The sequence below is a fragment of the Equus quagga genome, chromosome 22 (assembly GCF_021613505.1).
Source record: "Equus quagga isolate Etosha38 chromosome 22, UCLA_HA_Equagga_1.0, whole genome shotgun sequence".
In the NCBI taxonomy this organism is placed as follows: domain Eukaryota; kingdom Metazoa; phylum Chordata; class Mammalia; order Perissodactyla; family Equidae; genus Equus; species Equus quagga.
This window is the reverse complement of record NC_060288.1, coordinates 30,975,573-30,992,008: the sequence shown is the minus strand read 5'-3', so window position 1 is coordinate 30,992,008 and position 16,436 is coordinate 30,975,573. Positions and strand designations below refer to the sequence as shown.

The following is a 16,436-nucleotide window of genomic DNA, read 5'->3' as shown; positions in this document are numbered from 1 at the left end:
GCAAGAGATGGTGGCACACTTCTTCAAAGCCGTGAGACAGGTGCTTTTCAAGGTTATTTTTTCATGTTTCTGATAGGTTTCCTAATGGATTCAAGAGAATGTTTTCCAGCTTGTTTGACGTGAATTTCTTTAACTGGACTGCCACCATTATCTGTATTTTCTGAAATATTTAAATAAAATTAAAATCAATTTGTGGTTATTAAATATTTATGCAGCCCTCGATGTTTCTAATATATCAAACATATGCAGAATGGTTGGCCACAGGCTGAGCACAGGTTAATCTAAATGCTTGGTGAACAGAATATTTGAAACATGCGTTATGGTAGTCATAAATAAAAAGTCTGAATGTCACCTACCTCCAGAAGGCATCAGGAGTGCCTAAAAATATCCTGGGCTTATTTGGTGCATCTGATACCGAATATGACTCAACTATTTTTAGATGTTGCTTCAGAAAGAAGCTGAGGCAACAGTGCCAGGATTTTAACAGTGCTTAGATTTGGCAAATATACATAATACATAATTCAGTGTCTGGAACTCTGATTGCCCTGAGGCATCTAGACTGGCCACCAGACTCTAGGTCACTCAGTCCTAATATGAGGGGCCAGCAACAACTGAGAAATCTATGTGCCCTTGGCCCATTATTTGGCCGGAAGCTAGTTTTAGGTAAACAAATAGAGGAACTTAAGTGTTAAAAAAAAGAAAGAAACAAAGGTAACAACCTATCTTACGATTAGTTTCTGCCATCCTATTTGATGGTTAGAAGCTTTTCAGGTGAACAGCCTGTGGTTTCAGTGCCATCATGTGCAGTCTTAGGTGGTAAAACATAGTTAAGTTTCCACATTCTAGCGTTCTGCCTCTCCTCCTCTGTTAACTTTCAAATTATGTTAGCCGACCTGAACTAACCACTCTACTCTTTCATCAGAAACAACTGAAGTGGAATCTCTTTACCAAATTTGGAAAAAAATAATTTAAAGCTTAGCAAAACAGCTCTCATTCATATAATCACCAAAGTCAAATCCACACCATTCATTAATTCCCATTATGTCTAGAATGAGAAAAGCCACTTATCTGGAACAGGATTGAGAGAAGTAAAAAGATAAAAGCATGTCCCTCCCGTCCTGATCTGCCTTGTCCAGTAAAGACTCCCATTAGCCCATCAGCCATTTTGAAAAGGAGAGGAAAAGACGGTTGAAGAGAAAGGGAATCAGAAAAGACAGCATTGAGAGAACAAAATAGGAGAGAAGTTATTTATAGCAGTTCATACATTACTAAAATTGTAAAAGCAGGAATCCATTCTGCTTGGAGTCCTGATCTGATCTGAAATAATGATAGCATACGGCTTTTCTAAAAACTCATATGTGAACCTTGCAAATTTTCAGAAACAATAACAGAAATGAGGAATGCTCTTTAGCAATGCAAATATCAGTAGGCACCAATTTTTATATATGGTGCCTTGCACCTGTTGGTCACACAGGAAGGGAACCCTGTGTGACTCAGGAGTGCTGCTCCCTCTTCCTTGCAGGTCCCAAAGCAAGCACTCATGCCCTTTCCGACCCCAGTCAGGTCCAATTAGCCAGAGTGGGAAAGAGGCAAGCAAGTGAACAAAAAGAATGCAGGTGCCATCTCCTCCCTTTGCCTCTCACCCATCACAACTCTGCCTCTGCCTGCTGCCCGGCTTCTGCTCCCACCTGCTGGCACTTTGACTGTAGATATTCCTAACAGAAGAAGGTGAGGCAGGTTGAAGGAGAGGACACGTGCCCAAAATCTCAAGGTGAAACTATGCAGATATTTTAATTTTTTTCCATAGAAACATTCTTATTCACTTCTGTTGGGTTGTGTCATGCTGAGGACTATGCCTCAGGCACGATGGGTTGAAGGGCTTTTGATGGACTGGCCTAATGTCTGGATATTAAAGAGTGTACTCTGAGGAATAATAGTTCTACCAGGCCATTAGCAAAACAAAACTAAATAAAGTGATGTGTGCTCAAATAGAGTTTAGAAAACAATTCCTTCTGAACCTCTCCTCTTTAATATTTACAATGCACATTAGCATATTAAAGGTTCTGAGAAGTCATAAATTTAAAAAAGTCATCTATTGATATTGCTTTCCCAGACCTTTCATAAACAGGAAACTTTTACCCTCGTGAAATCCCTCTTAACACCTTAGGAAACATGCTCTGTAGCATGAGTCCACAAATACTTTCCATCAGGGCCTGACAGTAAATATTTTAGGCTCCTTGGTAGGGTTGTCAGGTAAAATATGGGGCACACAGTTACATTTGAATTTCAGATAAACTATGAATAATTTTTAGGAAAACTATGTCCTCAACATGTCCCAAACGTTATTGGTGGTATTACCCTGTCTTTTTATTTGTTAATTCTGGAACTCTACTCTGTGGGCCTTACAGTCTTTGGCGGTTCCTCAGCCCTGGTGTCTTGGTGCAGAAGCAGCCACAGACGAGGCACAAAGGACCAGGCATGGCTGTGTTCCAATACAACTTGATGTATGAACACAGAAATTTGAATGTCATATAATTTTCATGTGTCAGGAAATATCATTTTTCTTTTGACACATTTTTCAACCATTTAAAAAATGGAAAAACCATTTTTAACTTGCAGGCTATACAAAAACAGGTGGCAGACTGACTGTGGCCCGTGGGCTATAGCTTGCTGTGGCCGGAATGCTTTCTGAACTAATAGGACTTAAACAAGTGGCTTCTTGTGATAGAACTGATTGGGAAGGCCAGGTAGGCAAGTACCTATATCTGCCTTAGGACTGATTCATCATCCAACCGCTCAGAGAACTGAGTTTTGAGTTCTGCCAAGGAGCGTCACCTGTTTCAGACTCACCTATTACAGGATAAATCAGAACTGAAATGGCTCCTATAGCAGCAGGCAGGGCACCCTGGTTTGGGAACCGCCCCTGATGTGCCTGGCATTTAGCAGACCACATGCCCCCTCCATCTATCACAAAGCACAACCACATACCAACTCACCACACAGTTAGAGCCTGAATGCCTACACCAACATTTTAGCTATTTTTTAAAAATTTAAATGAACAAAGTGAAACAAAAAAAAACCCATTTTAACAGATAAAAACTTGAACATAATAATAAAAAACCTTACCTAAAACAGGAGTGACTCTTTCCCTCGAAATCACTGAATTATATTTGCACCCAGAGTCTTTGGCAGGAAGACGATCGAGAGTAAATTCTCCCACAGTCGGTTTGACCTCAAACCATTCTATAAAATAGAAACCCACAAATTCTTTCTTAAAAATTCACTATGGCAGTTGTCAATATAAGACACTATAATTTAAAAATTAAGCAAATTATTTAGACATCTGTTTGATCATACCCCTGAGAGTACTGTGAATACATAGGTTAACAACCCTCTCCCTACACTGCTCACATCTTTGATGCACAAAATAGTTGCCTTAAAAAGTTACTTTAAAGTAATATCTTTATATTCCTATAGTATTTTGGTAATTTTTTATTCAGTAATAACAATATGTATACAGAAATGTGAACAAATCATATGTTTACAGCTTGATGAATTTTCAGAGTGAATACACCTGGGGTACCATCACCCAGATCAAGAAATAGTATATTACTAGCACCCCCAATTCCCCCTACTGTCTCTCCCTACAGTACCCTAAAAAGAAAACACTATTGTGACTTCTATTATCATAGGTTAGTTTTACCTATGTTTATATTTCATATAAGTATAATCATACAGTCTATAATACTTATAAGTAGAATCATACAATCTATTTTCAAACATATTTATACTATAAAAATAGTTGACAAAATTATTTTTGTTCCTGTATTTCTTACTACCTAATTCTACAAACTGCCACACTTGGGCATCAGTTTCCCCGTGCTTCTAAAGATCACTTGTTCCTCTGCAGCTCACCCTGCACTGAGGCTTGAAGAAGTGTCTAAGGTAATTTCTACACATCAGCCATACCCTGTTCACACTAACTACAACCCTGGTCAGTGACATTCCCAGCACTGTAATCATGACAATTAATTACTTTGGCTGCTTAAAATCGGCAGTCTCAAAAATCAAGGAGGTGATAATGGAATACTATTCAAGAATCTGAAGGGTTGTGGTGATCCATGGCTAAAGGGAAATTGTGTTCTAAAGAAGACAACAGAGACACCAGTTAGCTTTGCACGAAGATGGACTTTTAAACAGAAGATTAAATAGAATAGCTGTGTTTTGTTCTAGAAATTCCCACTAGAACCAATGAGTAGAAGTAATAGTGAGATAGATTCAATGCAAGCAAACATTAGGTATAAAAAATAATGATATCTGATTTGTGGTGTTAAAAAATAACTTGACAAAACTGAAATGCTGGACAGCAAAAGAACTGAAGTGGGGTAGAGAGCTGGCAGGGAGTGGTCAAGGCCATAATGTTCTAAGCTTCTTATAGTTTGAGGAAGAGAGTAAAGATATTAATTTTAGACTAAGATAAATACACGCGTTAAAATTTCTAGGGTAGCACTAAAAAGAGTCAAAATACGAAATTTTCCAAATTAGTAGGAGGAAAAAAGTCTTGGGAAAAAAAATTCAGTCCAAAAGAAGAAAAGCTGGGTGAGACAAAAACAAGAAACAGAAACAGAGAACAAATCAAAGGCACAAAATACTGTAATATGAGAGATATGAATGCATATACAACAATAAGCTGTATTACTTAAGTCAAAGCAATAGAAGTCACAGTAAATGACATAAGAAAGGAGGCACGCATGCAAAGTTGACTAGAGCTCAGAAACAGACCCATATTTACAAAGAAACTTGAAACATTTGAAACATGAAGGTGGTACAAACCGATGGGAAAAGAACAAACTATTCAAAAGATGATGCTGAGACAATTGGTTCTCCATTTCAATTGCAGACCAATTATGACTTTAAAAGTGAAAGGCTAGCCCCTTATCAGATGTACGATTTGCAAATATTTTCTCCCCTTCCATAGGTTCCCTTTTCACTCTCTTGTTTCCCTTGCTGTGCAGAAGCTTTTTAGTTTGATGCAATCCCACTTGTCTATTTTTGCTTTTGGTGTCATATCCAAAAAGTCATTGCCAATACCAATGTCAGGAAGGTTTTTCCCTATATTTTCTTCTAGTTTCAGGTCTTAAGTTTGTCTTCAATCCATTTGGGCTTGATTTTTGTATATGTTGTGAGATAAGGTTCCACTTTCATACTTCTGCAGTGGATATCCACTTTTCTCAACACCATCTATTGAAGAGCTTTCCTTTCCCTGTTTGTTCTCGGATCCCTTGTTGAAGATCAGTTGACTGTAAATGTGTGGATTTATTTCTGGGCTTGCTATTCTGTTCCATTGGTCTATATGTTTTTTATGCCAGTACAATACTGTTTTAATTACTATAGTTTTGTGGGTTTTTTGACGAAGATTATCCCTGAGCTAATATCTGCCACCAATACTCCTCTTTTTTGCTAAGGAAGATTGGCCCTGAGCTAACTTCTGTGCCCATTCTCCTCTATTTTATACATGGGACACCTGCTGTAGCATAGCATGATAAGAGGTGCGTAGGTCCACGCTTGGGATCCGAACCAGCACACCCTGGACTGCCTAGGCAGAATGTACAAACTTAGGCACTATGCAAACATGCAGCCCCTTAATTACTATAGCTTTGTAGTATATTTTGAAATCAGGAAGTTTGATGCCTCCGGCTTTGTTCTTTCTCAGGATTGCTTTGGCTATTCAGGGTCTTTTGAGGTTCTGTATGAATTTAAGATTGTTTTTTCTTTTTCTATGAAGACTGCCTTTAGAATTTTGAGAGATTTCATTGAGAGAATCTGTAGATGACTTTGGGTAGTATGGACATTTTAACAATATTAATTCTTCTATCCCATGAACATGGAATGTCTTTCCATTTATTTGTGTCTTCTTTAATTTCTTCATCAATGTTTTATAATTTAAAGTGTACAAGGGGTTAATATCCAAAATATATAACGAACTCATACCACTCAATAGCAAACAAAACAAATAACCTAATTAAAATTGGGCAAAGGACCTGAATAAACATTTCTCAAAAGAAGCCTCACGAATGGACAACAGGTATGTGAAAGGTGCTCAGCATCACTAGCCATGATCACTAACCGGGGAAATGCAATTCAAAACCACAGTGAGTATCATCACACACCTGTTGGAATGGCTACTATCCACAAGACAGAAGATAAAAAAGTGTTAGCGAGGATGTGGAGAAAAGGGAGCCCTTGTGCACTGTTGGTATGTATATTGGTGCAGTCACTATGAAAAACACTATGGAGGTTCCTCAAATAATTAAAAATAGAACTTCCATACGATCCAGCAATCCCACTTCTGGGTATGTATCCAGAGGATACAAAATCAGTATCTCAGAGAGATATCTGGACTCCCATGTTCGTTGCACCATGAATCACAATAGCCAAGATATGGAAACAACCTAAATGTCCAAAAATGGATGAATGTATAAAGAAGATGTGATGTGTATACATGTGTATGGAATACTAATCAGCCTTTGAAAAGAAGGAAATCTGACCATTTGTGCCAACGTGGATGAAACTGGAGAACATTATGCTAAGTGAAATAAGCCAGACACAGAAAGACAAACACTGCTTCACTTTTGGATGGAGTCTAAAGTAGACCAGAGAAGCAGACAGTGGGTTGGTGGTTGCCACGGATGGGGTGGAGGCGGACAGGTGGAGGTGGAGGTCAGAGGGTACGAAGTTTCAGTTATTCAAGATGAGTACATTCTAGAGGTCTACTGTACAGCATCGTGACTATGGTTAACAACGGTGCACTGTATACTTGAAGTCTCCTCAGAGAGTCGATCTTGTGTTCTCACCACACGAAGAAAGAAAGAACAAAAATGGTAACTGTGAGGGGATGGATATGACTGATCGTGGTGATCATTTCACAATGTGTATATGTATATATATCAAAACACCAAGTTGTACACCTTAAATACATACAATTGCTATTTGTCAATTATATCTCAATAAAGCTGAAAAAATTGAAAGTGAAAGACTAAACTTTAGTGAATTTAAATTTTGGAGAATCTATTTATAACCTCAGGATGCAAACAGTATTAACTATGAAGTTTGTATTCATTTTTCGTTTCTGCCATAACAAATTGCCATCAATTTAGAGACTTAAAAACAACAGCCATTTTTATCTCACAGGACAGAAGAATGGCTCTTCTATTTGGGGTCTCACAAGGCTCAAATCAAGGTCCTGGCAGGGTTGCATTTCCTTCTGAAAGCTCTGGGGATGGATCCTCTTCCAAGCTCACTCAGGTCGTTGGCAGAATTTGGTTCCTTCCATTTGTTGGATGGAAGTCCCCGTTTCCTCGCTGGCGGTCAGCGGAGGGTAGTTGCTTACTCCTGGAGGTTGTGCCGGGTACCTTCTCTTGCTTTCCGCGTGGCCCCTGCAGCAATGGCAGGTTGAGGCTCTCTCGCACTTCATATCTCTTTTACTTCTCCTTCTGATGCCTCTCTCTGATTCCACTTGGAGAAAGATCTCTGCTTTAAAGTGCTCATGAGATGAGATTGGACCCACCTGAATAATCCAGCACAAACTCCTTACTTTATGGTCTGCAATTTTAACTATATTTGCAACGTCTCTTTTGCCATGTAATGTAATATATTCATAGGTTCCAGGAATCAGGTCGTGAACGACGTAGGGGCCATTCTGCCTACTACAAAGTTTGATAAAGTCCACTGAATTAAAGTTCAGACATATATATGAATGAAATTGAGAATAACATAAATAGTACACATAAACTATTTTTTAAAATCAAGGAAATTATAACAAAGGTAGTAGGCTCATGGTTCCTCTTAGAAGGAAGTGTGGAGAATACAGTCAGAGAAGGACACATAAGACAACGTAAAAATATGGATAACTTCATTTCTTAAACAACAAAAGGATACATGTGTTTATTCATTGTTGTTAGTCTTATTTAAATTGTACATATACATTATATGCATGCATAACAAATTTCAAATCAAAATTTTAATGTTTAAAAACATACAAAACATTAATTATAAATATAAAATATATATATAAATATAAAACACAAAATTAAATATAAAATTCTACAGCAGGATTAACAACCTGAATTCTTTCTCTACTCATGAGTTCATGAGTAGAACCAGAAGTGAGAATAAATCAAAGAGAAACAAGAAGTGACATGAGATGGAAGAATGGACAGAGTGAGGGAGGACAAAAACCAGAATATCTCTCCCACAGTTTGGGGAGGGAGTTAAAGTAGCTTCCAGAGACTACAGAGAAAAATGGGTCTTTTCTTCAGAAAATTGGGTTCAAAAGAGAAAGAAGTCCTAATGACCTGCATCTGCCTCATTCCCCAATGGTTTGGGTACCACAGCAATGACAAGGTCTCTAGGTGTCTGGAATCAAGGGAGACAAGATTCCAAGACACAAGTGGTGTCCTGAATTAGTGTTAGAAAAGCAAAAAAAGAGAAAGTTCACTCACTTTGCTGTCTGCTGGGCCTCTGATGGCATGTGCTTTGAATGCTTTGAGAATTATTTCAGTAGTGCTTCTGGAAAGTTGCCATGGGTTGCCCCAATCTGCCTTTCCATCTAAATACCAACAAGGCTGCTATGGAGAGGATGACACTGACCACACCTAGAGAACATCTAGAGTGAGTCCTGGTGACCCAGGCTCTTCCTAAAGTGCTGATACCCTGCTGAGCCCCTAAACATGCCCATCCTCTTTAGTGACTTGAGTTGATATATGAACCTATTGCCCACCAAATTTTACGTGAACAGAGTCACTAACATTTTTCTTAAAAGTGTCTATACACTATGTTAACCTATGCTTTCATCAAAAAGAATGAATTATAACATAAACCACACCAATGATAATAATTCATTCTACTGCTAGCATAAGAGAAGGATTTTCCCTTTAAATCGGTGACAAAAGAAAGCAGTAATGGGACAGTGGCAGCCTTTTCTTTCATCTGTGCTGAAGAATAGTCTCATTAAGTTTGGAAGAACTCAGTTGACCATTTTCAAGGAAAACTTACTTGGATTCAATTTTCTGCTTAATTTTCTTTGCAACATTTGTAAAAGGAAGAGGAAGTCTACTTTAAGTTCATTGCTGAGCCTGTTGGGATTACTGATTAATTCTGATAACCTAATGTTATTCTTTATAGACTTCGACGCTGTAGACCTGGGAACCAGGGGCAACTGCATCTGGTAACTATAGTCTGTGAAATTCACGAGGTCATCCTGGATACTTCTAATTCTGGAAAAAAAAATAAAATACTGTTGACAAGCCACATTTTATTAGTGAGATTTATATTATCAAAAGTTTCATATTAAATTATATTACTAGAAAATTCCAAATAACTCACTCTCGATGTGTTAACAGGGTGTAAACCTCTTGTATCAGTATTTCAGGTACTCCGGCTTTACAGTGAATTGTTCCATGAATTAGTTCTTTAGGTAATTTAAAATTTTTTTTTGCCAGGAACTTTAACAGCAGAAAGAAAATATTTTCATCATAAGAAGTTCTATAAAAATCTCCAATTATCATGAATTCGCTTTAATCCCCCTTTTACCTTTCAACTAATTTTCTGATGTTTAATGTGTTAGTTACAAAAAGATATTACTATTCAGCAAGAAAACCAACCATTACAGCTTGCTCCAATTTGAAATGAGTATGCTCAGTTTCCTAGGTGACTCAAGACATAAACTTTAGCAAGCTTCTTTTCCATCCAAGGAAACGAGTCGCCAGCTCAGCGGCACTGTATCCTAGCACACAGCCCCTCCACACACATACGGATATCCAGGACAGCTTTTAAAACGTAAACTTCTCAGCAGTTGAAAGTATCAGTGATTGCTCATTTACCTTTTCCACCTGTGCCCAGTTATCCAACTTGACTTTTAAAGAAGTTCCGTTTGCAAAGGAGGACAGTTTAAGGTCCCAGGGGTAATATATAGTGAATATTTCTGCTATCAGGAAACCATTTGAAAAATCCCTGATCCATAGCAATAAGGAAAAGAAATAAAATGTAGTTACTTACGCAGTTTGTATTATTTTACAGTTAATTAACATCAATCTAATAGTCCACACTGACAGCCAGTAACGTAAAATTCGAATTTCTTTGGATCATTTCTCTGAGGAGACCCTGCTAGGGAATAGCGTATGGGTAAGACTAGATTGCACCGAAGGCCTCGGTGTTCTTTTCATAAACCCAAACTATTGATTTGTATTGAATCTGGGTTTTAACAAGATCTCCAGGTGATTCCTATGCACACCGAAAATTGCCGGCACGTCATTTTTAAGGAATAACGAAATAGTAAACCAGAGTCCTTATCTGAAAAAAAAGTGTTCATCTTCATTTTTATGGAATTCACTTTCCATTCCCAGAGCAAATATTAACTGCCAGTTACGTTCAGGGCGGCTGTGGTTAACCCAGCAAATTTTTTCAACCCCTGATAGCCCTCAAATTAAATACCATCTCTAACGGAAGGTACACTGATGCCCACTAGTGTTAACGTCCAGTGTCCCTAAAGAAAGAATCTTGACTATTTTAATATTTTTGTAGTCACCCAAGCATTCTGTATTAGCTTAAGTTTAAAATGGAATGAATGAATGAATGAATGAACGAATGAAATGGTTCATCCCAGTTTTTTCAGGCCCTTTGCCTAAGAGGGTAAGGTGTGCTGGGGTGTGTGGTGGGTGGGCTGGGGTCTGGATCTGAAACCTAAGCTCGGCAGGGGTGGGCGATCCGGGGCGAGCGGCCGAGGGGCGGCGGGATGCCCGGAGGCTGGGGAGGCGCCCGCCCAGGCGGCCCGGCCGGGTGGGCTCGCTCCGGCACCTGTTGATGTTCCTGGGGAAGAAGCTGAGGTCCAGGCCCTGGAGCCAGCGCAGGACGGACCGAGACAGGCGCGAGCTCTTCGGGGGATGCGGATAGGCCACACCCTTCTTAGGCCTCCCTCGGATGGGAGATGCTGGCTGTGGCGAAAGGGAAGGTGACTTGGGGACGGCTGCCGCCGGCTGTGTCACAAGCCGTCCTCCCTGGCCCGCGGCAGCCATGTCGCTTTCTGGGTTTCCATGGCAGCATCGGGGCGGGGCGGGGCCTCGTGGGGGCGGGGCCTCAGCGCGGGCGCCCTAGGCCTGGAGGGTCCCGCAGTTTGCGGACCCAACGCCCTGCGTTGGGGGACGCGCATCCCTGGCCCCACTGGGCGTGGACGCAGTCGGGGGAGTTTCAGCTTTGGGCGGAGCTTTCAATCTCAGTTTCAGTTGGCCTCTCAGAACTTCCTCCCTCTTCAGAAGTTTACATTCTAAATGCTGTAGTTTCTGCCCAGCCGAAAGCCTGTTTTCAACCATGCATTTTGAGGAGGCTGCGCGGAGGCTCCGGGGGCGACAGTTTTTGTTTGGAAATTGGAGACGATACAGTTTTTGCTCCAAAATGCCAGTGAAGAAATCTTCAAAATTGAGATGAATAAATGTTCAACGTCTAGAAAATTTAACATAGCTATTTTCTTAATTATTACGTTGCGTTCATAAAAATGACCTAATATTTGACAGCATTTTATAAGTTGGGTTTTCACACTTCACATAGATGGCCAGTATACGTGGTTCATGCATTCAGTCAGCAAACATTTATTGGGTTCCTGCCATGAGCCAGGCACTGATCTAGTACTTGGGGTTTATCAGTGAACGATGCAGAAGAAAAAAAAATGCAGAGCAGGTGTATACTATTATAAATTAAAGATTTACTCAACAAAATTACCAAAATCCTTTAAAAACTTTTCAGCAAAAAAAAATCAACTAATGTGGCATGTAGATACACATTCTCATGCAAGATAAAATACAGGATAGATCTTGATAGTGGAGCTATATAATATTTTGTTGAAAGTTTATTCATATACATGTTTATTAACAAAGTAAATCAATGTGTTTGTAAATGATTAAAAAGAGAAACAAAAATGAAGCTATACAAGTGTTTGGTCTTTTCCCAGTGAGGTTTTTCATGAATCATTTATTCACTTAATGAATTTGTTTTGAGGAACTATTATTCTGTGCTATGCTGGGCACTAGATCTTCGCTACCCCGGATGGTAGACACTAGCCACTTGGGACTATAAAATAGATTTAAATAAAGTAAAATGAGTAGCACTGGCTGCATTCAGTTGCTCAATCACCACGTGTGGCTAGTGGCTGCCATATTGTACAACACTATCATTGCAGAAAGTTCTCTTGGACAGCTGTGCACTAGATTATTTATAGAGGGTACAGAGATATAAATATCTGTAAAAAGATCATGGACACTGAAAAGCTCTGCCATGGTAAAAATATAATCATATGAGGGAGGAAGCCAATAATTTGGCCTGAGGGAGTCTAGGAGTCCTCTCAGAGGAGGTGACCTTTGGTTCAGATCTTGAATTGGTTAAGACACAGGCTTCAGAGGACCAGCTCTACTTTTTATTAGTTATGTGACTTGAGAGGCGTTATTTAACCATGTTTATTTGTAAAAGGTGGAAATAAATATCCCTCATAGGGTTGTGTCGAGGACTAAACAAGCAAGTTAAATATGCAAAGAACCTAGAACGGGGGCTGCACATAGTCAGTGCTCAGTAAGGAGAAATTATTGTTTTTAAGATGATGGTGGAAATCTGTGGGATGAAGACGGGAGGGGAGGATTCCACACTGAATGACTAATGTGAGCAAAAGCATAGATGATATCTGTGATGTGAGCGTTTTTAAAAAAGTTTTAGGAAATAATAACCCATTAGAGTTGAAGAAAATGTTCAGGCTTTTGCATGGGGCTAAACCAAGATTTAGGCGGTAATAGCTAGAGAGGCAGCCTAGGCCTATAGACTGGGGTTTAACTGAGACGTTTTCCTAAGGAGTTAGAATTTTTCCTGTAATAAATGTGCCATTTGTTAAGCAAATACGTCTCTGGTTCCAACACATCTTTCTATATACTGCCCTGTGGAGCTGGAACTCGACGATGGGATTTCTCCTTTGCTAAGAGTTGTATTAAATTCTGCCAATAGGGGGAACTAGAGAGTGACCAGGAGGCCACAGGAAAGGAGAAGGGATTTGTTTTTCCCCTTTGCTTGTTGTTCGTGTGTAACCACAACAAAGCTTCATCTGGCAGTGGCAGCTAGTTCCAGTCTCCAACTTTTTTTAGCTCTCGTGGACCAGGTTTCATCATACTCCTTCAGAGGTTTTAGTAACCACTGGGCAGTGGCCTTCAGGATTCCGAGTTCCAGATTTTACTCTAGGATCGCTCCTCGGAGCTCCTGAAGAATCACCACCAGCTGTGTGCCCTCCCGCTTCGGAAGTCAGTCCATAAGGCTTTTCCTTCAAGTTCTGGGTTCTTAGAACCCTAGCTTCTTCCCTTTGTTCTCTAACACTACAAGTAGCAATTTCTTCCGGAATCGTCTATCTCTGTCAATTTGATGGTCCCATTTTAGTTTTTTGGTTCTTCAGCGTCTGTTTAACCATTTCCTTATATGAAATTCTTCTTGAATTCATGGAGTGACTTCTGTGGTCTTGCCTGGATGCTGAAAGATGCATTGCTTCCTACCTGGAGTGAGTGAGGTTTCCCTCTACCACCTGCTCACCTATATCCCACTAAGGCATCTAAGGAACTTGCTGCTTCCTGTTCATCAGAGCCAGTGAGCATGATATCATTGACAGAGTGGACCCTTGCGATGTTCTCTGGGATGCTAAGACACACAAAACTCTCTGCTGCCCTTGTGGCGGAGAGCAAAAAAAATGAAATTGATTTGGCCTATGACAAGATCGTGAATGTGCATTATTGGTCCTGCTGGATAAAAGCAAACTGCTTTTGGTGGTTCTTCGCAGACTGTTGTAGAGGGGAAAATTGCTTTCCAGATCAATAGCAGCACAACAGTTGCTAAAGACAGTGGCAATTTATTCCAGTAAAGATACTTCAAATGGAAAAGCAGCCATCACAGGAATTACCTCCTGATTCAGTTTACAAGAATCCATAGTCGTCCTCTAAGATCCATCCAACTTCTGGATAAGTCGAATAGCCATCAAAGTCAGGAATCATTATTGACCTATCACTTGTCAAAAGAAAATTCAGAGAGCTTTACTTGATATGAGTATTTCGTTGAGCGAGCAGCAAATTGTTCTAGAACAAGGAGACTTCCAACTAAAGGAGGTTAGAAGCTGACTTTTGGCAGCTTTTAAGCGTGAATGCATAAATGCGTTGTTTTCTATTGTGACTGGTTGTTGGAAATTTGCACTCTTGTTCACTGCATAAGCTCCTTGTTTGTAACCAGTTAGCTAGGAAGCTGTAAGGTCACAATGACACAAAGAAAGCTTAAAGTTTTGTTTAAGGTCAGGGTCAGCATTTTGGAATCAGGACAGTTCACGTTTTACTTACATGACTGTGGGTGTCTGGTCTTGGGGCGTATTCACACCGTGACCTCGGTTCTGATTTCTCTACAGCACATCTTAGCACCAACTCTCTGCCACTTCAGAGTTTGCTGGATGCAGATGGCAAGCATACACTGTGTTCGACTCAACTAGAGGCAGTGGTGCAGCTCTAGAGGGACCCGCCCCAGTCTAATTCTACCCACGGGGAGGAGGGGTTGGTCTTCCTGATTCTGGGGTTCAGACGGAAACTTCGCTTGGGCCTCCTCCTGAGCTATATCCTCCAACTTACACTATATCCATATCGAGGTCATATTTTGGCTTCCATCGACACACCTTTATTGTATTTTTCAATTTGGTCAGAATTTGGCCAGGAAAGAGAAATACTAATTATTGGGTCCCTCCAAGATCCCAATACTTTTAAAGATGGAAAATTGTATATAAAACAAGGGAGGGATTAAGAAAATGCAGAACAAAATATGCACATTTCTTTTAATATGTAAGCCTGATGCTTATCATAAATAGTGATATTTTTCTTTTGATATTCATCTTAGATATTAGAATACAGGATTTTTATAAATTGTAAATACTCATTGAATTTTGGCATACATATTTTATGTCTCTATTTGTGATCTACAAATCAATAGTACATGAATCTAATTTATCAAAAATTTGAGGTTTCTATGTGATTGTTTATAAAAAAGTTATTTTACACTCCACCATAATCATAATTTAAAATTCCTTAAGAGCTGCTAGTTTCATCACCTGGCTGAAAGTAGACTTTTCCTAGCAAGAAAGTTAGTTTTGATCACTAAAAATATGCAATATGATATTCATTTGAAGGTACCTGGAGTTTAATAGTTAATAGACTATTAGAGGAATAGAGGACTTTGGAGGCGTTCTAGTCTGGTTGGTCCTGTTCTAGAGTCATTAGTCCGTAGGATGCTTGAGGTAGTAATGGCTGGTTGGTGATGTTTGTCCTTAACCTATTTCCACTGTTTCAAAATACAAAGATTTGTAGTTGTTGCAGGGGTTGCGGTGATGTTACTGAATGTGTCTGCTAAAGAAAAAGGCTACAAGAGCTTCACTGCCTAAAGAAAGGACGCGGATTAACCGAAGATGTGCAGCACTAATCCCAGAGAGACAACCTTCCTGGCCCCAGGTTCCTGGGAGAGGTCCCCAACAAACTGTCAGATGACTGCTTAAGACGAGGACCCCATCACAATTTCAAGGTGCTCCATCTGGCAGCCCACAGAAGTTGTTAAGCAATCCTGACCTCTTTTAATATTCTAGGCTCTGGAAATGTACTTTCTGTCCACCAGGTGCAAGTAAACGCCACCAAGACCTGCACTGTCCCTGGTACTTACTGGGAATGGATGAATCGAAGGTTTATTCTACTAAAGATCATAAAGGATTTTACTTAATAATTGGTGCTTCATTGATAAATCTCCCATGGAGATTAATGGAATCAATAGAGAAGAATAAAAGAGGTTGAGAATCACTGGCCAAAAGAGAGAGAGTGAGCCCTAGAGAAGTTAAGTACATTATAATGGCCAGAATCAGGACTGGAAACACGCTATACTGAATTTTACTTCCATTCCCTTCTTTCTTCTGAAGTGTACTTCTCTCCATATAAAGACATATGGGATATTAGATCACACATGGCTTTTATTGTATTAAAATCTTTACCATCTATCTATCCGTTACCTACTTGTGTGCACTAGATACTCATTAAGTCTGTTGAAAAAGCGATTAATTTGGGTTATATTCATTGGCCACAGATGTACAGAATAAACTGTAGTAACAGAGACGTAAGTCTACGTATTTGTCACAATTATGTGCTGAGTGAAGGTTAGAATTTGGATGACTTTCACTGAGAGTAATTTATGGGCCTATTACGCAGAAGATTGGAGGGACGGTACTGTCAAGAAATGTGACAAGTATGAGATCTTCCCTGCTTGCAAACTAATAAGTTAGCTTGCCAAAGTTTCGTGGAGGCTGGCAGAAGACACGACACTGCTGGGTGGAGATACACTCACAGCAG

At 39.7% G+C, this 16,436-nt stretch overlaps 1 protein-coding gene across 1 annotated transcript; it reads right to left on the bottom strand.

The window, feature by feature from the left end:
- Nucleotides 1–41: 41 nt before the first annotated feature.
- Nucleotides 42–11,202, bottom strand: SPATA4 (spermatogenesis associated 4). Its single transcript, XM_046648636.1, has 6 exons — nt 10,855–11,202; nt 9,882–10,011; nt 9,385–9,503; nt 9,055–9,275; nt 3,127–3,243; nt 42–160 (listed from the first exon to the last, which is right to left on the bottom strand). Exons 1-6 carry the CDS (start codon nt 11,070–11,072, stop codon nt 54–56), a joined length of 912 nt encoding a protein of 303 aa, XP_046504592.1. The 5' UTR covers nt 11,073–11,202; the 3' UTR covers nt 42–53.
- Between the last annotated feature and the right edge of the window lie 5,234 nt (nt 11,203–16,436).

What these genes read in the sequence shown, in the direction of transcription:
- SPATA4 (XM_046648636.1), bottom strand. Translation starts at nt 11,072, where the DNA reads ATGGCTGCCGCGGGCCAGGGAGGACGGCTTGTGACACAGCCGGCGGCA. An exon ending in ACTGGGCACAGGTGGAAAAG is followed by an intron (nt 9,504 to 9,881) that starts GTAAATGAGCAA and finishes CTGCTGTTAAAG; the next exon opens with TTCCTGGCAAAAAAAAATTT. An exon ending in AAGCAGAAAATTGAATCCAA is followed by an intron (nt 3,244 to 9,054) that starts GTAAGTTTTCCT and finishes TCTATTTTATAG; the next exon opens with AATGGTTTGAGGTCAAACCG.